Source organism: Neoarius graeffei, chromosome 17, assembly GCF_027579695.1.
Source record: "Neoarius graeffei isolate fNeoGra1 chromosome 17, fNeoGra1.pri, whole genome shotgun sequence".
Lineage (NCBI taxonomy): Eukaryota > Metazoa > Chordata > Actinopteri > Siluriformes > Ariidae > Neoarius > Neoarius graeffei.
The window spans coordinates 61,793,368-61,818,380 of NC_083585.1; the positions used below are offsets into that span (position 1 = coordinate 61,793,368).

The 25,013-nt window shown below is 42.5% G+C and overlaps 1 protein-coding gene across 1 annotated transcript; it reads left to right on the forward strand.

Annotated features, from left to right (window-relative positions):
- Nucleotides 1–2,215: 2,215 nt before the first annotated feature.
- Nucleotides 2,216–22,660, forward strand: LOC132864394 (tripartite motif-containing protein 16-like). The gene is made up of 6 exons (XM_060897817.1): nt 2,216–2,873; nt 11,118–11,213; nt 11,442–11,675; nt 11,864–12,023; nt 14,386–14,445; nt 22,032–22,660. Exons 1-6 carry the CDS (start codon nt 2,274–2,276, stop codon nt 22,592–22,594), a joined length of 1,713 nt encoding a protein of 570 aa, XP_060753800.1. The 5' UTR covers nt 2,216–2,273; the 3' UTR covers nt 22,595–22,660.
- The last annotated feature ends 2,353 nt before the right edge of the window (nt 22,661–25,013 follow it).

Genomic DNA, 25,013 nt, shown 5'->3' on the forward strand with positions numbered 1-25,013 from the left:
TTTTTGCTGATACAGTGGGACCACAGTATCTGCTGACTTGCTCAAGCATTCAAGACCCCTCAAACTACTCACCCAGAATGCAATGTGCCATGATGCACACCTGCTTTCACTTTTTTCACTATCACCTTATTTAAACCCTGGCTTCTGTTAGATTGTATATTGTTTCATTTACCAGTATGCAGTATATTGTTTTGTTTTATAATTAGTTCCTGTTGTTGATGTGATATTGTGTGTAGTACATAAATGAAACTCTATCATAGTGTGGCAATGAGGGCATGGTCTAGTATCAGTTGTGGGCGGCAAGGAGTCAGGTAGAACCAAAAGATAATTTGTGATGAGTTTCACCTGTGATTGATGACTGGCAATTAATTCTTGTGTGTTTTTCTGTGTCTTTGCAGAGCAATGCCAGTAGTCAGAAACAGACAGAATTGAACTACCCAGCACCATGTTTGTTTGTGTGCATGCATATGTGTGAGAAGGAAATCACTGAAAAGTGAAAGTAGCAAAAAATAAAAATGCACCTTGAATTGTCAAGCCTGTCTCTCAGTTCCTCATTCCCTAACTCACAAGAAGTGTTACACATAAGTATGTATGTACACAATAAACAAATTTTATACATGGTTTGCTGCTATTTGTGGTTTCGGTGATCCACATTAGATCTTGGAATGTATCCCCTGCTAATATGGTGCTCCCAGTGCCATTACAATATCACAACATCATCATTTACATCACTACCAGCGACATCATGACTGGTCATACATGTAAATCTGACTGTAACAGTTCTAACATTTTGGGAAACAGAGGAACAGGAAGCAGGCTACAGAACAGGTGAGTTCTTTTATTTTAGCATACTTCTCAGTGACTATTTACAAACCAAACACACATTTGTTAATGGTGTAGTGGCTGCTGCTTTATGTCCCGGGGCTCCCTCATGCCTGTGTTACCTTCTGGCTCTCCCCTTTTAGTTATGCTGTCATAGTTAGTTGCCGGAGTCCCTGCTTGTACTCAGTGCAATATGTATACTGTTCCTACTTATTCAGGTGACATTGGGCATACCTAACAACCTGTGTTTTCTCTCTCTCTCTCCCCCCCCAAAAAAAAATCTGCCCCTCTGAGTTACATGTCGGTCCTGGGATCGAGATGTTGACCTCTTCTGCTCCTCGGACCTGCCTGATCCATCCTGGTGCCCTGTGTCTGGTTGGCATCTCATCGCATCGCTCCTGTGGAGGATGCGATGAGACGGCCCCATGTGGACAGTTGAAAGCCATACTTGGAGGACACACTGGACTTTTACAGTAATGGCTGAGGACTACAGTTGACTTGCTAACTTTAGGACTGCAGTTGTCATGAACAGTTTTGCACTCAAGTTTCCATCAATGAAGAGTTTATAACATCAACGAAACTGACTTCATGTTAAAACTGTTAATGTTATAGTCATGTTGTCTGTTGTTGCCCTAATGAGGATGGGTTCCCTTTTGAGTCTGGTTCTTCTCAAGGTTTCTTCCTCATGTCATCTGAGGGAGTTTTTCCTTGCCACCATCGCCACAGGCGTGCTTACTGGGGAGAGATTAGGGATAAAATTAGCTCATGTTTTAAGTCATTCAAATTCTGTAAAGCTGCTTTGCAACAATGTTTATTGTTAAAATCACTATACAAATAAACTTGACTTGACTTGAAAGCACACAGAGACAGGTTAATAGACATCCAGTAATTTGACACAGGTGCACCTCATCACATGTTACCTGCTGGTTCAACCTGCCTCCTCACCGTTCACAGCTGATGCTCGACCATACTCCCACTGCCATGCTGATGTTTCCAATTCTCACTGGAACTGGAACAAAAGATTTCCGTAAATGTTGCTAGTTTTGACAGAGAGAAGATGAACATTTTGACTTTGCCATTTTTGTTCCAATTCCCAAAGGACACCATGACAGCAAAATGACAGAAAATTGATGGTTTTGACTGTGAGTGGAAATGGGATACCTGTGTGTGGGTGAGAGACATGCATTTACTGTTCACTTAAACTACCACTGGCAAGATTGGTCAAGTATACGTATACTCCCTGTAGGAAATACATACACTCTGTTTCAAATGTCATTAAACTGAATAGCAATTTGCTAACATACACCAGGCCACTAGTTACACAATACAAAAAAGGAGCTCTCTCTTTAAAGCCACACCCACTCTCTCTGCCACACATAACACACCAAGAAGTTCGTTTCAGAGAAAATGAAACTCAGAAATGTGAGAGAGCCTCAGCTCTCGGCAGGGAAATGGAAGAGGATGGAATTTCTGTAGATCATTTTTCTGTGGATGAGTTCAGCTGTCCAGTGTGCCTGAATCTCCTAAAGGAACCTGTAACTACTCCCTGTGGACACAGTTTTTGTAAGGTGTGTATTAATGGCTGCTGGGATCAGGAGGGTGTGAAGGGCGTCTACAGCTGCCCACAGTGTAAAGAGACTTTCAGTCTGAGGCCTGTTCTATACAGGAACAACATGCTGGCTGAAGTGGTGGAGAAACTGAAGAAGACTGAACTCCAAGTTGCTTCTCCTGCTCACTGTTACGCTGGACCTGGAGATGTGGAGTGTGATTTCTGCACTGGGAGAAAACGCAAAGCCATTAATTCCTGTCTGGTGTGTCTGGCCTCCTATTGTGAAGATCATCTTAAACCTCACTATCAGTCTCCTGCCTTTAAGAAGCACCAGTTAGTTGAAGCCTGTGCAGAGCTCCAAAAGAAGATCTGCTCTGAACACAACAAACTGATTGATATCTTCTGTCATACTGACCAAAGCTTCATCTGTTATTTGTGTATGATGGATGAACATAAAGGTCATGATACAGTTTCAACTAAAGCAGAAAGAAATGAAAAACAGGTGAGAACTGAACATTATTATTCTTTTCCAAGTCAATTTATTCAAATTCTATTTGTAATCTAATTTCTATTCAGTTGATTTCATTGGTTCTCTGACTGTCATTTTCTGTGAAGTGAATTTGCATTTCCAGTCAAAGGGTTACATGTAAATAAATGTAAAAGAGGTCAGACCAGTCAGTGGACTTTAAATAGCCAACACCCAACAACCTTCTTACAGCATTTTACAGCTAAAGTGCTCACGTGACTGTGTTAAAGCTCTGTAAATGGATATCATGGTGTTGAAGGTTAAATTATTTACAGTTTTCATTTTATCAGAACCATTTTGTTTTAGGTTTGTTGGTTTCTAACAAATTTTATTTTGGATATGTTTATATTTATAGATGCACACAGACTATATACAGTGTAATAGCACTGAGAAATGTAAATCCTGTTTGTGAGTACAGACCACACCTTCAACCAAAGCCATAACCATGGAGTCAACACTGGGGGAACTAAATATTTTCTGTTGTGTTTATTTTAGATATTAGATTAGATTAGATTAGATTAGATTAGATTAGATTAGATTAGATTAGATTAGATTAGATTAGATAAAACTTTATTGATCCCTTTGGGCGGGTTCCCTCAGGGAAATTAAGATTCCAGCAGCATCATTACAGATAAACAGAGAAAAGAAATAGAGAAAACTTCTAGATAAATTAAAATAAATTAAGTATTTACATATACAAATATAAAAAGAATAAGATTTGGGGAAGAGGGGAAGGAGGGGGGAAAAAGAGAAGGGGGGGCGGCGGCAGGAGAGATATTGCACTTTATGTTGCACATTGTCCAGTATTGCTTATTGTTAGGTACTGCTCCTTCCCATCCTCTGTCCTCCTGTTACCCCTCCTCCCCCCTAGAGAGGAGTTGTACAGTCTGATGGCGTGAGGGACAAAGGAGTTTTTAAGTCTGTTCGTCCTGCATTTGGGAAGGAGCATTCTGTCACTGAACAGGCTCCTCTGGTTGCTGATGACGGTGTGCAGAGGGTGACTGGCATTGTCCATGATGTTCAATAGTTTGTCCATAGATCTCTTCTCTGCCACCGTCACCAGAGAGTCCAGCTTCATGCCGACCACAGAGCCGGCCTGCCTGATCAGTTTGTCCAGCCTGGATGTGTCCTTCTTGGATGTGCTGCCCCCCCCAGCACACTATGGTGTAAAACAGGACACTGGTGACCACAGACTGATAGAACATCCACAGGAGTTTCCTGCAGATGTTAAAGGACCGCAGCCTCCTAAGGAAGTACAGCCTGCTCTGTACCTTCCTGTATAAGTGTTTGGTGTTGCAAGTCCAGTCCAGCTTGCTGTCCAGCCACAGCCTGAGGTACTTGTAGGAATCCACAGCCTCCTTTGCTCTGCTCTACTTACCGGTATGTCTCCTCTCAATCACTATGTTTACGTGCATAAAATATTCCGGTTTTTGCTGACATTCCAAAAAAGACAATGTTCCTGCTAAGCTGTTTATGTAATGAATGAACATTAATATTCCACTAATCATATTCCTGTTTACATGCAGCCACCTCTCTATCCCAGCCTTGCTAATTGTTATGTAGTTGGTCTGTGTTCAGTGCATAGAGCCTAAACAGGCAAGAGGCCATGTGTCACAAACTGCCAGAAAAACCCCCAAAACCAATTCAGTCACATATTCTGAATGCACTGTATACATGTCCAAAGAATACTCCTAAAACCCAACTACTATCAGCATATCCCACACGTCTTAATCAGAAATGCTAAATTCGTAATCATGCCAAATTTGGAAATGTTGTTTCCATGACCTATATCAAATTCCATATATTGTCATATTTGTAATAATAGTGGAATCGTCAACAGCCATCAGACGCAGTCCATGACGAGCACATGGGTCGCAATATTCAGGTTCAGTTCAAGCATTTCCTTTAATGGCTTACTAGCCCGATACTAGAGCAGCAGATGCAATGGCAAGTTGGACAGACATAGGCTGTTGCCGATGGAGCTCCTGCAGTAACCTTTCTCCTGGCTCTTTTTGCATGAGCCTCATCGTTGAGCCTTTTCTTTCCTACTTCAAGTGCTTCACTGCAAGCAGCTTTCCAGATACTATGCTCTGCTGCAAGATATTTCCAGTCATCCACTGGAAGAAAGATTGCAAGCATGTCTCTTCTGCAGACATCTTGAAAGCGTAGCTTTTGTCTTCCGACAGCCCTCGACCCGAGTTCCAGCTCTCCTTACAGGAGATCCTTGGGGATGCGACCATCCTCCATTTGCCAGACATGGCCCAGCCATCTCATCATATGTTGTCTGAGGAGGGTATACATTGAGAGGATGCCTGTTCTATCAAGTACTGCACTGTTGGGGACCTTGTCTGTCCACGAGATAGTCAGAATGCGGCGTAAACACCTCATGTGGAAAGAAGTGCAAGTAGTTCTCCTGACAAGCATAGGTGGCCCAGGACTCGCTGCTGTATAGCAGGGTACTCATGATGCAAGCATGATAGACAGCGACTTTGGTGGTAGTGGTAAGCTTCTTATTCTCCCACACGCGAGGGAAGAGCTTGGCCATGCTGGTTGCAGCCTTTCCAATTCTTTTACTGAGCTCAGCATCAAGAGAGACATTGTCTGAGATGATGGAGCCGAGATAGGTAAACTGTGAGACAACTTCCAGTATGTAATCTTTGATGGTCACAACTGGAGAAGCTTTGACTCCTTGGTACATGATTTTCATCTTCAGACTGATGGTAAGGCTGAAGGCGTCACAGGCCATCACAGGTGGTCGAGAAAGTTCTGAAGTTCTTTCTTGCTGTGAACAACAAGGGCAGCATCGTCGGCATAAAGCATGTTTAACTTAGCAAACCTTGGTTTTTACCTGGAAACATGTTGGGTTGAAAAGCTTCCCGTCCTGTTTAGTTCACAGCAGAACACCATCAACTGACCCAGAAGCGTGTTTAAGAAGGACAGAGAAGAACATGCCAAAGAGTGTTGGTGCTAGCACCCAGCCTTGTTTATTTATTTTATTTTATTTATTTATTTGCACATGATAAAATAAATTTAAAAGATAAACATAAATGGAACAAAAACAGAAAACGTGCTGGGAAAGAAAAAAAGCACAATGGCTTGTTCTAAGTCTTCCTCCATTTAAATTAACAAGTAATTAATACAAATTTAAAAAATTAGAGAATAACTATATTAACAATAGTAAATAATAACAAATAATGATGATAATAATTGATAACAAAATTATACATTAAACTGTAACTGGTATCATAACTGAAATAACAAATATAAACAAAATGTCAATTTCAGATAACAAAATATAAGTTAATGAGTGAAAATAAAAAATGAATAAAATGTAACCAATGATCTATACATAAAGTAAAATAAATAAATCGGCAGATGCTCATGATGGTAAATGCGTCTGATCTGCACCCATTGAATTGTACAGTGCCCTGTATTCCATCATGAAAGGACTTGACAAAACTCAGGCATTTCGGAGGGCAGCCAATTCAGGGCAGGATCTTAAAGAGACCATCTCTGCTGACTAAGGCTAGGCTGACACTTGCACGATTCCGTGGCATGCATTGGCACGACTCGAGTCGTGCCAGTGCGCAAACTAGTCGTAAACTGGCGTGAAGTGTGCGTAAACCCGTCGTGACTGCGTGCCATGTCGGGACGAGAATTTTGAAATGTTCAAAATTTTGGTCACGACAAAATTTCGCGACCGGGTCGTGAACTATGCGCGAACTGTTCGTGATCTCATTCTGAACTCGTCGGGACGATGCGGGAGGATGCGTGCCAGTGCGTGGAAGTGCGCGCCATGCCACGGCTCTCACGAACTGCCACGAATAGTTCACGAACAGCTCACGTCGAGTTCACGAATTGGTGCGCGTCGCAGCGTGGCCGTGCCTTCCCACTGACACGGTCACGCATTGATGGCACGAGCAGTTCACAACTAGTTTACACACTTCACGAACAGTTTGCGCATGGCACGAGCAGTTCACGACGAGTTCACGAGCAGTTCATGAGCAGTTCACGACTACTGCGCGACAGTGGCGCTCGCGTCGGTGCGGGGGTATATATAGGTCTTCCCGGACACTTCTCGCCATTCGCAATTTTTTTCTTGCTTTTTTCTTTAATGTCTTTTATTTTCTATTCCTTCATGACTTTTTTTTTTGGGGGGGGGAGTTTCGTTTCTTTTATTTCAAAAATGGAACAACTGTGGATGCAGCTCATGAAGCTACTACCATTCTTTCTTGTCAAGGGACAGCACCAGCAGGGGACATGCAGTAATGTGACAGGTAATCTCGCTGATCCTTTGCATCCTTCTGGGTATGATGGCCGGTTAGAGGCAGCAGCCCCTGCAGGTGTCGGTCAGTCCTCCATCCACCAGGGATCAGATCATGTGTGTCCGGATCTTCGCGGTCCACTTCTGAAATTGCGTGTGGGTATCTGATGAGGATGAGGTTGTGCATGACACAGGCGTGCCCAAGTCGGCACGACACCATCCGAATTGCGCAAACTCGTCGTGCCAATGCAGGAAGTGCGTAAACTATGCGCAAACTATGTGTGAACTCGTCGTGCCAGTTCGTGAATGTGGACTGGCACGCATTTGTGAACTCGTCGTGAACTATGCGTGAACTAGTCATGAACAGTGCGGGAGCCTCCCAGTTTGTGCCCCAAAATGGCACGACTTGCCATGACAAAATCGTGGCCAAAAGTCGTGCAAGTGTCAGCCTAGGGTAAGTCAAATGCCTTAGTCAGATCAATGAATGTGATAAAGAGGGGCTGTTGTTGTTCCTGGCACTTCTCCTGGAGTTGTCTCAGTGAGAAGATCATATCTACTGTAGAGCGCATGGAATGGAAGCCACATTGAGATTTTGGATAGACCCTCTCTGCAAGCTTTTGGAAGCGATGAAAAGCGAATCGAGTAAACAGCTTTCCAGCAATGAATAGTAATGAGATGCCGTGGTAGTTATCACGGTTGCTGCGGTCACCCTTGTTCTTGTACAGGGTTGTGATGAATCATTCAACTCTTGAGGGATCACTCCCTCCTCCCAGCACCTGCAGAGCAACTGATGGAGAGCATTGAGCAGCCTGCTCCACCACATTTAAATACCTCAGCCAGAATGCCGTCTAGTCTCGGAGCCTTGCCAGATGATATATCATTAATGGCCTTGGAGAACTCTTCTTTGGTGAGGACATCATCCAACTCAAGCAGCATTGGAAACTTCTCAGTCTGGAAGCTGAAACAAGGTTTTTGCAGCTGTAGAGCTCGGAGAAGTACTCCACCCAACTCTCCATATGTTTGGATTTGTCGCTGATGATCTCCCCAGTGGATAATTTTAATGAAGTGCACTTTGTCTGTGTAAGCCCCATGGCCTTCCTGATGCCCATATCCAATTCCATATATTGTCATATTTGGAATAATAGTGGAATATTAGGGTGAATGTAAACATACTGAGTGATTCAACATTGATTTTTAACTGGAAAAGTACATTTTTGATTGCAGTATCACTTTAACCATCAATATTTGTTCCTTTTTTGCTCACCTCCATGTCGCTTGCTCTCTCTGCCCTGTCGGCATCCTCATGCTCTCTCTCCCTCTCTCTCTTTACTCTGAACGCACCAGAGTGAACATGAAAGAAAGATTACACACACATTCGTGCACTCCTTTATGCCAAGGGGCAATTTAGCATAGCCAGTCCACCTACATGCATGTTTTTAAGGAGGTGGAAGGAAATTGGAGAACCCAGAGGAAACCCACATAACCATGGGGAAAACATGCAAACCTCCACACAGACATTAACCTGAGCTCAGGATCGAATGCAGGACCCAGTAGCTGTGGCTGTAACACTTTGTGATGTCACTGTTAAAGGGTACAGGGTGGCACGGCGTGGCACGGCACAACACAGCATGGTGGTGTAGTGGTTAGCGCTGTTGCCTCACAGCAGAAGGTTTTGGGTTCGAGCCCAGTGGTTGATGGGGGCCTTTCTGTGTGGAGTTTGCATGTTCTCCCCGTGTCTGTGTGGGTTTCCTCTGGGTGCTCCAGTTTCTTCAACAGTTCAAAGAAATGCGGTTAGGTTAATGGGGGCGGCCATGGCCTGAGGTTGGGCTGAAGTGCCCTTGCACAAGGGTGTGTGTGTGTGTTCATTGCTCATTTGTGTGTGCATGTATGTGCTCACTGCTTCAAATGAGTTAAATGCAGAGGTTAAATTTCACTGTATGCTTGAGTGTACATGTGACACATAAAGGCTTCTTGGCTTGGCTTCAGAACAGTGATGATGCACACTGCTCTCAGATCAGTCTGTCTGTGAATCCCATTGAAAGTCACAGCTGCCTTTTGAACAGTTTCACTCCAGAGAATATTGCTGAACTACCTTGATGTTTCTGTCACACAAATAACATTGAAATAACAATCAGTTGACATTTTCACAGAAAACTAAACTTATAATATCATAAGTGGTGCAAAAATATGAAGATAGAAGTTACTTCATTTTGGGTGTCTTTTAATTTTAGTTACAGTGGTGCTTGAAAGTTTGTGAACCCTTGAGGATTTTCTATATTTCTGCATAAATATGACCTAAAACATCATCAGATTTTCACACAAGTCCTAAAAGTAGATAAAGAGAACCCAGTTTAACAAATGAGACAAAAATATTATACTTGGTCATTTATTGATTGAGGAAAATGACCCAATATTACATATCTGTGAGTGGCAAAAGTATGTGAACCTCTAGGATTAGCAATTAATTTGAAGGTGAGATTAGAGTCAGGTGTTTGCAATCAATGGGATGACAATCAGGTGTGAGTGGGCACCCTGTTTTATTTAAAGAACAGGGATCTATCAAAGTCTGATCTTCATAACACATGTTTGTGGAAGTGTATCATGGCACGAACAAAGGAGATTTCTGAGGACCTCAGAAAAAGTGTTGTTGATGCTCATCAGGCTGGAAAAGGTTACAAAACCATCTCTAAAGAGTTTGGACTCCACCAATCCACAGTCAGACAGATTGTGTACAAATGGAGGAAATTCAAGACCATTGTTACCCTCCCCAGGAGTGGTCGACCAACAAAGACCACTCCAAGAGCAAGGCGTGTAATAGTTGGCGAGGTCACAAAGGACCCCAGGGTAACTTCTAAGCAACTGAAGGTCTCACTCACATTGGCTAATGTTAATGTTCATGAGTCTACCATCAGGAGAACACTGAACAACAATGGTGTGCATGGCAGGGTTGCAAGGAGAAAGCCACTGCTCTCCAAAAAGAACATTGTTGCTTGTCTGCAGTTTGCTAAAGATCACATGGACAAACCAGAAGGCTATTGGAAAAATGTTTTGTGGACAGATGAGACCAAAATAGAACTTTTTGGTTTAAATGAGAAGCATTTTGTTTGGAGAAAGGAAAACACTGCATTCCAACATATGAACCTTATCCCATCTGTGAAACACGGTGGTGGTAGTATCATGGTTTGGGCCTGTTTTGCTGCATCTGGGCCAGGACTGCTTGCCATCATTGATGAAACAATGAATTCTGAATTATACCAGCGAATTCTAAAGGAAAATATCAGGACATCTGTCCATGAACTAAATCTCAAGAGAAGGTGGGTCATGCAGCAAGACAACGACCCTAAGCACACAAGTCGTTCTACCAAAGAATGGTTAAAGAAGAATAAAGTTAGTGTTTTGGAATGGCCAAGTCAAAGTCCTGGCCTTAATCCAATGGAAATGTTGTGGAAGGACCTGAAGCGAGCAGTTCATGTGAGGAAATCCACCAACATCCCAGAGTTGAAGCTGTTCTGTACGGAGGAACGGGCTAAAATTCCTCCAAGCCGGTGTTCAGGACTGATCAACAGTTACCGCAAATGTTTAGTTGCAGTTATTGCTGCACAAGGGGATCACACCAGATACTGAAAGCAAAGGTTCACATACTTTTGCCACTCACAGATATGAAATATTGGATCATTTTCCTCAATAAATAAATGACCAAGTATAATATTTTTGTCTTATTTGTTTAACTGGGTTCTCTTTATCTACTTTTAGGACTTGTGTAAAAATCTGATGATGTTTTAGATCATATTTATGGAGAAATATAGAAAATTCTAAAGGGTTCACAAACTTTCAAGCACCACTGTAGTTCTAGAGTTATATTTCTAGTTTTCATTGAAATGTTTTGGGGGGGGGGGTTTGCTATAATTGTATCAAAGATGATGAAATGTATTTAAATGAATGTTATTTGTTCTCAGAATGCGCTAAAGGAGGAGCAGATGAAATCCCAGCAGAGGCTCCAGGAGAAGCAGAAGGAGGTGCAGGAGCTGAAACAGGCTGTGGACACTATTAAGGTGAGGAGTGAAGAGTAGCTGTGTTTCAATTAACCTGCTTAAATAGTGAACTAAAAAAAACAAGGAATGAAAACATGGGGTTTTCAAAAAAACCAAAAACCAAAAAAAAACCAAACCAAAAACCCTCAAACATAGAGAGAGAGAGAGAGAGAGAGAGGGGGGGAAAGAGTTTATTTTTACAGAGTATCCCATTAGACCTCCATTTTGTGTGTGTGTGTGTTCTAACAGAAGCGTTCACAGGCAGCAGTTGATGACAGTGAGAGGATCTTTACTGAGATGATCAGCTCCATGGAGAAAAAGCGCTCGGAGATGACGGAGCTGATCAGAGCTCAGGAGAAAGCTGAACTGAGTCGAGCTGAACGACTCCTGAAGCAACTGAAGCAGGAGATTGCTGATCTTCAGAGGAGAGTCACTGAGCTGGAGCAGCTTTCACACACACACGATCACATCCACTTCCTCCAGGTAACACTCACTGTCTGATCTACAGAGGGCGCTGTTCCTCACAAAGTTTCCTCCTAAAAGCTCATTACAGCAACAATAAATGTTCCTGTCTGAGATCCCAAGTGTGTCTTTGGTCTGATTCAGTCTGAGATTCATTCGTTCCTCTCCTACACTTTTCTCCTTCTCTATTCTGTGTTTCCTCTCTGTAGAGTTTCCCGTCTCTCTGTGTTTCTCCTGGATGTGACGACTCACCCAGCTTCACTGTCAATCAACATCTCTCATTTGATGGAGTGAGGAAATCTCTCTCAGATCTGAAAAAACGAGTTAAGAAGATCTGTGAGAAGGAATTCAACAAAATCCGTCCACAAGGTAAACAAACAAACATTTGTTCTGTATCACAGTAAAGAGAGCCATAAAATTCACAAAACAGAAATAAGAAGTAAGCAGGAACAAAACTGGATAAAATCACAAAGCATTAGTATTAGCCTCGGAAATTACATCAAGACAAATTTAGCAGGTAAACAGGACCTTAATCACACATCCTCAAACTAATCTTACTGAATTTCACATGTAACAAACATTATGAGCATTTGCTAAGAACTCAAACGCTGATTCCTACAGAAAGTTGTTCAGAAAATAATAACAGACAAGTATATTATTAAACATGACACAACAATTAATTTTGTTAACAAAAGTTTTGACTATAAGTATTCTTTGATGACCTTTTATTTCATGACTAAATTGTAATAACATAAATGGAAAAAAAATTGACAATAAAAATTACAACGAAATCCCTGTTCATTATGCCCAGACAAGTAATGATGAGACAAAATCGCTGGCTCTGTTCAGGCAGACAACATTATTAGGCATTAATTTTATATAATACATGAAAGAAGCACATGTAGTGGCTCTTCTTCTGTTTCTCTTGGCTGCTTATGGAGCAGGTTACTTGCAATCTTCATGCCACAAAAAACTTCTCGGAGAACAAAAATCTTAAAGCAAACAAACACTTTACTGGTCCAATATCAACATTTATTAATTACACTTGTTTGATATTGGTAGAGAATCATTTTCCTCAATAAATAAATGACCAAGTATAATATTTTTGTCTCATTTGTTTAACTGGGTTCTCTTTATCTACTTTTAGGACTTGTGTGAAAATCTGATAATGTTTTAGATCATATTTATGCAGAAATATAGAAAATTCTAAAGGGTTCACAAACTTTCAAGCACCACTGTAACTACAATAGCAATATCAAGATGTATCAAGGCCAAAAGGTAAGTTTACTTCTCAAGGGAATTTTTACAGACAGGAGAAATATCCTTCAGCAAAATCCATGACGGTATCATGAAACTCTCTGAGAAAATTATGATTAAAACATTGACTAAAATTAAAACTGAGTTCCACTGACTAAGGGTGTATTCAGACCAGGATAGTTCGATAGTTTACTTGCTTTGGTCCGAACCAAATGTTTTTTTTATTTTTTCATTTTGGTGCGGTTCGCTTTCACACTGTACATTTTAGTAAGCGGACCAAAATCTGTCAACAAAGCCACGCGCCCTGAGGTCGTTCAGCTATTGGTCAGAGACGACACGCGCACAGAGCGTTAAGTTCAAAAGTAGTCATGGAGGCTTTCCGTGCTGTTATTCTTTTTAATGTCATCAAAGCTATATGTTTTTTTCCAGTTTTTACTGTTTTCACAATTGTGCGATTACTATGCTGTTGTACAAGTAATTTATCAACGACGACTTCAAAGGGCAAGGCAGCTACGGAGGATAGCACTGATGAGCGCACATCATGTTGTGACAGTTCTGGCTCTTCATGCAATAGATGAATTTCTTTTTTGCGTCGCTAGTACCGCCACTTTTGGAAAGAATGTCCCTGATTTTAATGTAGGTCTGACGGCGTTTCTTCACTTTTAGCCGACATTGTTCTGGGGAGCGCGTGAACCCCTTCTCCTTCATTTTCTCACTGAATACAGCAAACACGTCGGCATTTTTGTTTGTTCTCTCCAAAAGCTCAGATATGTGGACATCTGCCCATATATCCACAAGGGTACGCATTTCTTACTCGGCCCATGTTTGCCCCCTACTCATTTTTTGTACTCTGTAGTCTAGCCTACCACTGGTCTGAATGACTGAACGACTGTTGTAAGATTCCCTTGACAACCGAAACAGTGTTTGCACTTTGCGGGGGAGTGTCAAGACTCTGTTTCCCATAATGCTCGACAAACGACGGAAGCTCCTGAGGTACAAAAAAGCAAAACTGTCAGATTAGGTCCGGTCTGCTTTCACACCTCCAAAAGGTCCGCACCAGAGTTCCTTTGGTCCGGACCGAGTCCGACCTTGCAGCTCGGTCTCGGTCCGCTTGTTTGGTCCGGACCAGAGTTCGGTGGTTTGTATTCAGACCAACCCAAAAGGTCTGGACCAAGGGAAATTTGGTTCGTTTAGTCGTTTGGTCCGGACCAAACAACGTAGGTGTGAATACGCCCTAAGTCTTGATTAAAACAAAACTAAACAAACGAGATTTGCACTGAGTCAAGTGTTGCACAGTGTTAGGTCATTTTAGGCCAAATTCTTGATTACCCTAAATTTCTAAAGCTCTAATCCAAATCCACCGCTATAGAGACATGTCTGACTGAAAGCAGTGAGGAATCTAACTGTCCTTGTTCATGATTTAAATTGTTTACGTGTTATTTTTCATCTCCATTTTGTCTCTGTGTCTCCACAGCTGCAGCAGCTCAGATGATTGTACCCTCAGAACTGAAGCGCAAAGATTATTTTCTGCAGTGTATGTGTAACACACACACACACACACACACACACACACACACACACACACACACACTTTTCTTAGCACTTCCTAACTCACACAAACTCACACACAGTTCAGCTCAGAGGAAGACTACCAACTTGAGGGTCTTTCTTTCTTTCTTTCTTTCTTTCTTTCTTTCTTTCTTTCTTTCTTTTTTTTTTGTACTTGCTCTCCTGCATAGAGAGCTTGTGTCTGATATACAGCACTGGGTGCTCCACCCACTTCCTGGGACAACGTGTCCCCCTGCCCTCTATTCTGTGCATAAGTCTGTACAACAAAAGTGAGAGAGAAGTAAAGAATGGCCCACCACAAGGTGAAGCTTTTACCTGAGTAAAGGCCTGTTGGCACAGCCCTAAAGTGCTCCTCCCTGTATTGCACCTTACAGTGGTGGGGAAGCTTGTGTGTCGTAGTGGTCCTAAGAGCTATATCAGCTGGGACTAATGCCAGTTCCAGGTGAAAGGCCAGACAAACTGCAGCACCTGGCCCTCCAAATTGGGGGTTGGGAAATGGGCTAATGACCCATCCCTGTAAAACTTAATCATCACTAAAACCATACATATACTTCAAGATAGATATGGGCAAGAAGAAGAGGCTAGCCAGGAACATCCAGATAATGAAGTTTATTTAAACATTACTAGCATAACATGACATCTGCAGGTGAAAGCTCCATAGAACCCTGTTAACCAAAGAAGTCACTTCTAATACCCAAAGAAACACTAAACATTGGAAACTGGAATTTACATACTATGTACAAAATAAATAATTCAGCACAAATCACCAAAGAAATTAAGGAATCTAAAATTGACATATTAGTAATAAGTGAATGAAAATGGACTGGGTCAGGGAAGCTGAAGTTATCAACAGGAGAAATGGTCATTTACTCGGGGAGGGACAATGGTATGCACTGCAGCAGAGTTTCAATTATTATGTCCAAGCTAGCAGATTCGGCCTTGCTGGAGTGGTTACCAGAGAAACAATCACATTTCAAAGGCCTGTTTCCATTCCAAATTCATCAAGCTTGCCTTCATCCAAGTGTATGCGCCAGCAGTGGAAGCTGAGGAAGAAGAGATGGATCCGTTCTATGATTAGATTAGATTAGAACTTTATTGATCCCTTTGGGAGGGTTCCCTCAGGGAAATTAAAAATTCCAGTATCATCATCATCACAGGATAAACAGAGAATAGAAAATAGAGAGAACTTCTAGATAAATTAAGTATTTACATATACAAATATAAAAAAAAGATATGAAAAAAGTCCAGCAAGAGAGGTATTGCACATTTATATTGCACATTGCTCCAAGGTGTCCTGGAAACTGTCAGGAAACATGACATGCTTATCATAAATGGCGATATAAATGCCAGGGTTGGAACATTGAACAAAAACAGGGAAGGGATAATGGGAATTTATGGAACCAGCCATATCAACAGCAATGGCAAGAAGCTCATTGATTTTTGTGAGATGAATAGCCTTGTCATTACTGTTAGTATACTCCCACACAAGGAGGTACAGAAGACCATGTGGATATCACCCAGTGGAAGAACACACAACTAGATCAACCATATTCTCGTCTGCAAGCGATTTAGAAAGTATGTCCATGATACAAGAGTTATGCTGGGCACTGATGTTGGCTCAGACCACCGTCTTGTTAGAACCATCGTTACCCTCAAGCTGTATGAGAAGAACAGGATCCCTTATTTCTGAACTAGACATGAAGTCAACAAGCTGCAAGATCAAGCTACAAGGAATGCCTTTTCTGTGGGACTCCACAACAGTTTTGCAGTTCTGGAGGCAACTGATGAAGATCCAGATATCAACACCAAATGGAACCAGTTCAACAAGGCACACATCATCACCACTGAAAAAGTATTTGGTCCGAAAAAGAGGAACAGCAAGCCATGGATGCCAAGTCTTGGTCAATTATCGAAGAAATAAAACATCCAAAGAGCAATGGGAAAAGTGCAAGATTGGAAAGAATCCAGCAACAATTCAGGGTGAAGTATAAAGACAAAGAGAGAAAGTCAAGCATCAGAATGGACAATAGGACCTGGAAGGAAAACCAGATGAACTTGGCCCAACGAGCAGCAGACAACAGAAATATGAAGACTTTATATGAACTCATGAAGAACATGTGCAATCATAAACATCACAGCAGTACTGCAATCAAGGACAAATATGATATTATGGCTGTCAGGAATTGGGATTTTTCACACATTGCAGTTCCTCTCTTCCACCACGAGATGTACCCATTTTACCCATTTGTGTCTCATCTCATCTCATTATCTCTAGCCGCTTTATCCTTCTACAGGGTCACAGGCAAGCTGGAGCCTATCCCAGCTGACTACGGGCGAAAGGCGGGGTACACCCTGGACAAGTCGCCAGGTCATCACAGGGCTGACACATAGACACAGACAACCATTCACACTCACATTCACACCTACGGTCAATTTAGAGTCACCAGTTAACCTAACCTGCATGTCTTTGGACTGTGGGGGAAACCGGAGCACCCGGAGGAAACCCACGCGGACACGGGGAGAACATGCAAACTCCGCACAGAAAAGCCTTTGCCAGCCACGGGGCTCGAACCTGGACCTTCTTGCTGTGAGGCGACAGCGCTAACCACTACACCACTGTGCCGCCCCCCATTTGTGTCTATTTTGCTAATTGCTTACACCTGTGTCTAGTTAGTATGGAGGTGTATATTGTGTGCTTAGCCTTGTGCTCCTTGCTGAGTTTTACAGTCTGCTGTGCTCCTGATTATGTAAGCCTTGAGTTTGAGGCCTTTTGACTGCTATTTTTTTGACACTGTGCCTTGGTTTCTTAGTGCTCCTTTTTGCTGCTCTCAGTTTTTGAATCTCAGCTGTGTCATTTTTTGGATCTTCTGTGTTTTTGCCTTTGGCCTGTTTTTCCTGGATTTTGCTTTTCAGTCTGTTTAAAGTACTGCCTGTTTGGACTTCCTTTTGTGAACTCTGTTACTGAAACCTTGGATGGGACTGTTTGGTGCAAAACCTGCATTATTTGGAATATGCCAGATCTAAAGTAAAGTACTGCAGCTACTTTCTTGTGATTGTGTCTCTCTGCAGTTGGAGCCAGTTTAACCATTGTGGTGGCTCAGTGGATCTTACACCACCTCTCAATCCAGAGACCTGGGTTTAAACCCCTGTCTGCCTGACAACGGCAAAAGATAGAAGGAACACTTCAAAGAGGTTCTTAACAGAGATCCACCTGAGAACCCCATTGTAATGAATGACAAAAACATATTGCCAGTAATAAAAAGCATCAACAAGGAACCAATCAATGTGGAGAAAGTCAAACTAGGATTCATGTCTCTTAAAAACAGTAAATCAGGTGGTGTTGCCAACATAGTGGCTGAGCTCTTGAAAGCAGATTTAGGGATGTCTGCATGATATCATTAAGCTCATTTGCCAAGAGGAAATGATCCCAGATCAATGTTTAAAAGGTTTAATAGTCCAGAAAAGGTGATTTAAGAGACTGTAGTAATTGGAGAAGTATTATGGTTCTCGTATTTGCAAGCAAAGTACTCTGTAAGATTATTAGAAGAATGAAGAAAGGTGCAAGTGTCAAGTTAAGACCAGAACAAGCAGGGTTTCTGGAGAGGAAATATCAACGCTGATCAAAATTTCTTATTGCATAACATTACTGAGCAAGCATGCAAATGGCAAGCACCCTGCTAATCAATTTCATCAACTTTGAGAAAGTGTTTGACTTGCTGCACAGAGCCAGCCTGTGGGGCATTATGAAATCTTATGGCATCCCAGAGAAGTTAATTAAGATCCTAAGGCTGCTGTACCAGGGTACTGAGTGTGCCATCCTCGGTAATGAGTGAACATTTGACTGGTTTAAGGTTAAAACAGATGTGAAGCAAGGATATGTAATTTCCAGGTTCCTCTTCTTATTTGCAATTGACTGGGTCATGTGCCAAACAACAGAGCAGTCTCACACCAGGATATGATGGAAGATGACAGAGTAGATTGATATTGTTCGAATCCCCACAACAAAGCAGATGCAGAGGAAAACTACCAAGCTTTCTGACACAACTAGTACAATCAGGTTACAAATCAGCAGGAAGAAAACCAGTGTCCTTAAGGTCAACTGGAAAAGAAAGGACAAAATAAAGTTTCCTGATGGCGAAGATATCAAAGAGGTCAATGACTTTAGTTAGTTTTTTTTCTTTTTTATCAGACATCTAGTTTTTTTGGGTTTGTTTACCTGACATGTTTCGACGTACGGCTGTCGTCTTCCTCAGAGTGTCACCGGATGTTAATTGGTGACGCATCTTTTATCAGCTGATGTTTCTGAAGGCGTGGCCTTCCTGTCTGGATTGACAGGTCGGTCACGCCTTCTACTGTCTGTTTGTCCCCTGCAAGATGGCACTCCAGGTGTGGGAGAGCATGTATGCTCCCTCATCCCGGTTGATGGTCCTCGGGCTTCGCTTACGGATCTCCATGGCCTCCCTGATCCAGCGCTGATGTTTGTTATCTTCTGTGCGGATGACTCTGGCATTCCCCCAGTCCATAATATGATTTTCCCTTTTACAGTGATCTGTTATAGCTGACTTATAATTTTCCTGTTGTGCCTTTTCTTTTATTGTTCGGGTTTGTCTTGTAGCTGTCTCCTTTCCGCACTCTTTCTTATGTTCATTTTTTCTTGTGTTGAAACTCCTTCCTGTCTCCCCAATGTAAACAAACAAACCAACAAACAAGAACACAGGGGAGTAGTGACATTACCATACATTAGGGGAATAACTGAACGCATTCAAAGAGCAATGAGGAAACACAACATTAACACACCTGTCAAACCATACACAACACTCCGTCAGATCCTGGTTCATCCCAAAGACAGAATACATCCGGACAACAGATGCAACACCATATATGAGATTCCATGTCAATTATGCAATAAAACTTACATTGGGGAGACAGGAAGAAGTTTCAACACAAGAAAAAATGAACATAAGAAAGAGTGCGAAAAGGAGACAGCTACAAGACAAACCCGAACAATAAAAGATAAGGCACAACAGGAAAATTATAAGTCAGCTATAACAGATCACTGTAAAAGGGAAAATCATATTATGGACTGGGGGAATGCCAGAGTCATCCGCACAGAAGATAACAAACATCAGCGCTGGATCAGGGAGGCCATGGAGATCCGTAAGCGAAGCCCGAGGACCATCAACCGGGATGAGGGAGCATACATGCTCTCCCACACCTGGAGTGCCATCTTGCAGGGGACAAACAGACAGTAGAAGGCGTGACCGACCTGTCAATCCAGACAGGAAGGCCACGCCTTCAGAAACATCAGCTGATAAAAGATGCATCACCAATTAACATCCGGTGACACTCTGAGGAAGACGACAGCCGTACGTCGAAACATGTCAGGTAAACAAACCCCAAAAAACTAGATGTCTGATAAAAAAGAAAAAAAACCTAACTATATTTAATATAAGACATAATGAACGTAATCGAAAAAGGTCAATGACTTTGTATACCTGGGCACAACAGTAAGTAAAGAAGGAGGAACAGACAAGGACATGCAGAACAGGCTGGGAAAGGCCAAGTCCACTTTTGGCAGGCTGAAAAAGATCTGGAGCTTGACGCAAGTGCAGTAAGAAAACTAAGATCAAATTATATGACACGTTGGTCAAACCAGTCAAGTTTATTTGTATAGCGCTTTTAACAATAAACATTGTCACAAAGCAGCTTTAGAGAATTTGAATGACTTAAAACATTAGCTAATTTTATCTCTAATCTATCCCCAATGAGCATGCCTGTGGCGACGGTGGCAAGGAAAAACTCCCTCAGATGACATGAGGAAGAAACCTCGAGAGGAACCAGACTCAAAAGGGAACCCATCCTCATTTGGGCAACAACAGACAACATGACTATAACATTAACAGTTTTAAGATGAAGTCAGTTTCACTGATGTTATAAACTCTTCATTGATGGAAACTTGAGTGCAAAACTGTTCATGACAACTGCAGTCCTAAAGTTAGCAAGTCAACTGTAGTCCTCAGCCATAAAAGCATTACTGTAAAAGTCCATAGCGTCCTCCAGGTATGACTTTCAACTGTCCTCATGGGGCCGTCCTCCACAGGAGCGATGCGATGAGACTCCAACCAGACACAGGGCACCAGGATGGATCAGGCAGGTCTGAGGAACAGAAGAGGTCAGCATCTCGATCCCAGGACCAACATGTAACTCAGAGGGACAGATTTGGGGGGAAGGGGAGGGAGAGAGAGGGAGAGAAAACACAGGTTGTTAGGTATGCCCAATGTCACCTGAATAAGTAGGAACAGTATACATATTGCACTAAGTACAAGCAGGGACTCCGGCAACTAATTATGACAGCATAACTAAAAGGGGAGAGCCAGAAGGTAACACAGGCATGAGGGAGCCCCGGGACATAAAGCAGCAGCCACTACACCGTCAACAAACTCGAGTGAGCAAGCAAGTGGGGACTGACAGCATCCATACATCCCAGTTTACCAAAACACTCTGTCTGAGGACCGTCCAGATCTACACCTTTACCTCATAAACACCATTAACAAAAGGCTTGACTAAACAGATAGGTTTTCAGCCTAGACTTAAACACTGAGACTGTTTAAGTGCTGCTATATGGACGCAAGACTCGGAAACTGAATGTTTTGGACAATGACTAGCTAGATTCATTCCAAGTCAAGTGCCTCAAGAGAATTATGGGGATATTTTGGCTGTACATAATTTCTGTTGAGAGCTGAATAATCTATGTGCATGTGAGAGGATATGGTAAAGTGAAGGCACTGGAGATGGGCAGGAAATGTGTTGGGAATGAAGAAGAAATATTATTGCAACATGGCCCTTACATGGAAGGAAGGAAGACGTAGAGTAGGCTGCTCAAAAACAACATTGTGCAGAATGGCAGAGAAAGAGAGGGACGAGCTGGGCTGGAGGTTGTGGGAACAGGCTAGAGTTGGGGCAAAGGACAGACTTAGGTGGCAGAAGTGTGTGATGGTCTTATGTGCAAAAGAGTGCAAAGAGGTGAGGTGAGGTGGTGGCACAGCCCCATCCACTGGACTGAAGTTGGTGCTCCCTTTTTAGTGACATTACTCAGAGTGCTGCTGACATCTAAACTTTTACATACAAGCCTCAGATAATAGTCAGCCAGCCCCAGAAACTGTCTCTCCTCCTTTTAGGTCTTGGGCATCGGGCAGGCTGCAATCGGTTACTGTCTTGTCAATATGTCAATGCACCTGCTCATGGTTGAAGTGGAAGCCCAGATCTATCTATCTATCTATCTATCTATCTATCTATCTATCTATCTATCTATCTATCTATCTATCTATCTATCTATCTATCTATCTATCTATCTATCTATCATACACAGAATGTGTAAACATATCTGAGCTATTTGTCTAAATCTGATCCATTTTTATCTCTGATTTGTTGTATTTAAAATATTTGATAAGGAGCAGCATTAGGAAGACAGAAACACAGACAGGTGTCTCACACACACTTCTTATAAATTCTGGGATTAACATCTAATGTGTGGACATTTTATTGTTTTAGATTTCTGTTATCTGACTCTGGATCCAAACACAGCATATCCTTACCTCATTCTGTCTGAGAAGAACAAAGCAGTGACACACAGTAGGACACAGCAGCGATACTCTGATCATCCAGAGAGATTTAACTGCTACCCTCAGGTCTTGTGTAAGGAGAGTATGTGTGGACGCTGTTACTGGGAGGTGGAGTGGAGTGGTGATGTGGTAATATCAGTCTCATATAAAGAGATCAGCAGGAAAGGATGGAGTAATAAGTGTGTGTTTGGATACAACAGTCAGTCCTGGAGTCTGCAGTGTTCTTCTTCCTCTGTCTCTTTCTGGCACAACAGCAATGAGACTGAGCTCCAAAGTTCAGCATCCAACAGAATAGGAGTGTATGTGGATCACAGTGCAGGAACTCTGTCCTTCTACAGTGTCTCTGACATGGTTAGGCTCCTCCACAGAGTCCACACCACATTCACTCAGCCTCTATACGCTGGGTTCTGGATATGGAGTTACGACTCAACTGTGAGATTTTGTGATCCAATGAAAAAATTAAATGTTGGTAGAAGTTCAAATGTTTTGTAAAATTATAACTGAGGTGTCAGACTGAATTTATCCCTGAAATACAAAGGCACTTTTCTGTGCAGGAACTGTAGCACTAATGAATTATTATTTTCAAAGTGCACCTGTTTTATCGATTAATAATAGATAAATTACAAAACAAATGTCTTAATGCAGAATGTAGGATGTTTCGAGAAAAAAAGCAATGTTATCAAACAGACTATTTTAAATGTATGCACTATTATACTGCTATCATTAACTTCCAGGTGCCAGAGAGGTTGGCAGCCTGTTGCAACAGCTCTTTCCCCACTCTGTCTTTTTTTTTGTGGACTTTCCCTGCTTTTTATTAGATATTGTCATGTACTGTATATTTTTCATTTTCTTTTTTTGCAGCAATGTTTTAGCCATAGCATTTTTTCCTGTGCTTTTCTTTCGTATTTTATTTTGGACAATGATCACTTACACCCGTGACGAGCTCTTGGAGCTGGTGTCTCTGCTCACATACCTGAGAAGATATGGAGACACCCCCATTGGGGAAAAAGAGCTGAAGTGAAGGCCTGGGAGATGATTGAGAGGGATGGAAGACTTAAACCATTTCTTCCTGTGGTCCTTATGGGGAATGTGAGGTCTCTTGCTAACAAGGTGGATGAACTTTCAGCTTTGGTGAAAAACCAATGGATCTACAGGGAGTGTAGTTTACTTTGCTTCATGGAAACATGGCTGCACGGGAATTTACCGGACAGCCTGCTTGAGCTAGCCGGCTTCTCACTAGTGCGGGTGGACAGAGGGAAACAGAGTGGTAAGAAGAGAGGAGGCAGTATTGCTGACTTTATTAACTCTAAATTGTGTAATCCTGGACATATAATGGTAAAGGAATGTGTCTGCACCCCTGATATTGAACTTCTGGCAGTAGATCTGAGACCATACTACCTACGGTGGGAGTTCTTGCATGCCATTGTTGTCATTGTTTACATACCCCCTTCTGCAGCAGTGAAGAGTGCAAGTGACATCACCCTCACAGTCACCTCGGGACTTCAGACACAACATCCTAGCACCCTTATAATGATCATTGGGGATTTTAACCATGTCTCCCTCTCTCCTGTCCTAACCAACTTCAAGCAGTATGTCAACTGTTCAATGAGAGAGAAGATCGTGGACTTCTTTTACATGAATATGAAAGGGGTATACAGCTGCTCTGCTCCCCCCCCCCACACACACACACCTTGAAGTATCTGACCACAACCTCATGCATCTTGTGACCACCTACAAGCCACTGGTTAGCCAACAGGTGGCCAGCACAAGGACGGTGAAGGTTTTGTCTAAGGATGCTGAGGCGAGCTTCCAGGAGTGTTTTCAGGACACAAACTGGGAACTGTTCCAGGAGGACATTGAGGGCCTTTTTAGTTGTATGACAGACTACATCTGTTTTTGTGAGGACACCATTGTACCCACCAGGAAGGCATGCTGCTATCACAACAATAAGCCATGGATAACGAAAGAAATCAATTAACAGGAAGAAGAGGGCATCCATGGCTAAGGACAGACAAGAATTCCAGGCTGTTCAAAAGGAGCCCAAGAGGAAGCTGGTAGAGGCTAAGAACAGCTACAGGAAGAATATTGAGGCAAAGATGGGACAGAACAACACAAAAGAGTTGTGGAATGGGATGAAATGCATGACAGGATGCAGTCTGCCTTCACCTAGAGCAGTGGTTCCCAAAGTGGGGGGCACGCCCCCCGGGGGGGGCGCAGAGCCATTGCAGGAGGGGCGCGGGGCGTGGATGGAATGAATGAATGAATCAATCAATAAATTACACTGCTAGCATAACATGGAGACGTTTTTGGCGGGGGTCGCGGGGCTCCCACGTAAATGCAAATCAGAGGATGAAGCATTGCCAAATGTGCTTCCAAAGCAAGTTCATTCCAAGGCAAAGACAAGAAAATATGATGACACATATCTTATCTTTGGCTTCACCTGTACAACGGTGGGTAATGAGGAGAGACCGCAGTGTGTTGTCTGTCTTAAAATGCTAGCTTGTGACAGCTTGAAGCCGAACAAGCTAAGACGCCACTTGGAGACAAAACATCCAGAGCACAAAGACAAGCCAGTTGAGTTTTTCAAACAAAAACTCGTAAACTGCCGTGCTCAACAGTCCCTATTTACTAAAGCTGCATCTGTGCCGGCAAATGCTCAACTCGCCTCATGTAAAGTTGCCTACTGAGTGGCACAGTATAAAAAGCTGCACACAATAGCGGAGGAATTAGTACTTCCCTGTGTTTTGGACATGGTATCAACTATGCTTGATGACACTGCAGCCAGCAAACTAAGGGCTATTCCTCTGTCCAACAACACCATTGGCAGGTGCATTTATGACATGTCAAAGGGCATAGAGGAGCAGCTTAATGACAAAGTGCATGACAGACGCTTTTCTCTTCAGATGGATGA

Bases quoted from the DNA above. Each gene is read 5' to 3' on its own strand.
- LOC132864394 (XM_060897817.1), top strand. From the start codon at position 2,274: ATGGAAGAGGATGGAATTTCTGTAGATCATTTTTCTGTGGATGAGTTC. The intron at 2,874-11,117 runs GTGAGAACTGAA...ATTTGTTCTCAG, and splicing joins CAGAAAGAAATGAAAAACAG to AATGCGCTAAAGGAGGAGCA. The intron at 14,446-22,031 runs GTATGTGTAACA...TTATTGTTTTAG, and splicing joins CAAAGATTATTTTCTGCAGT to ATTTCTGTTATCTGACTCTG.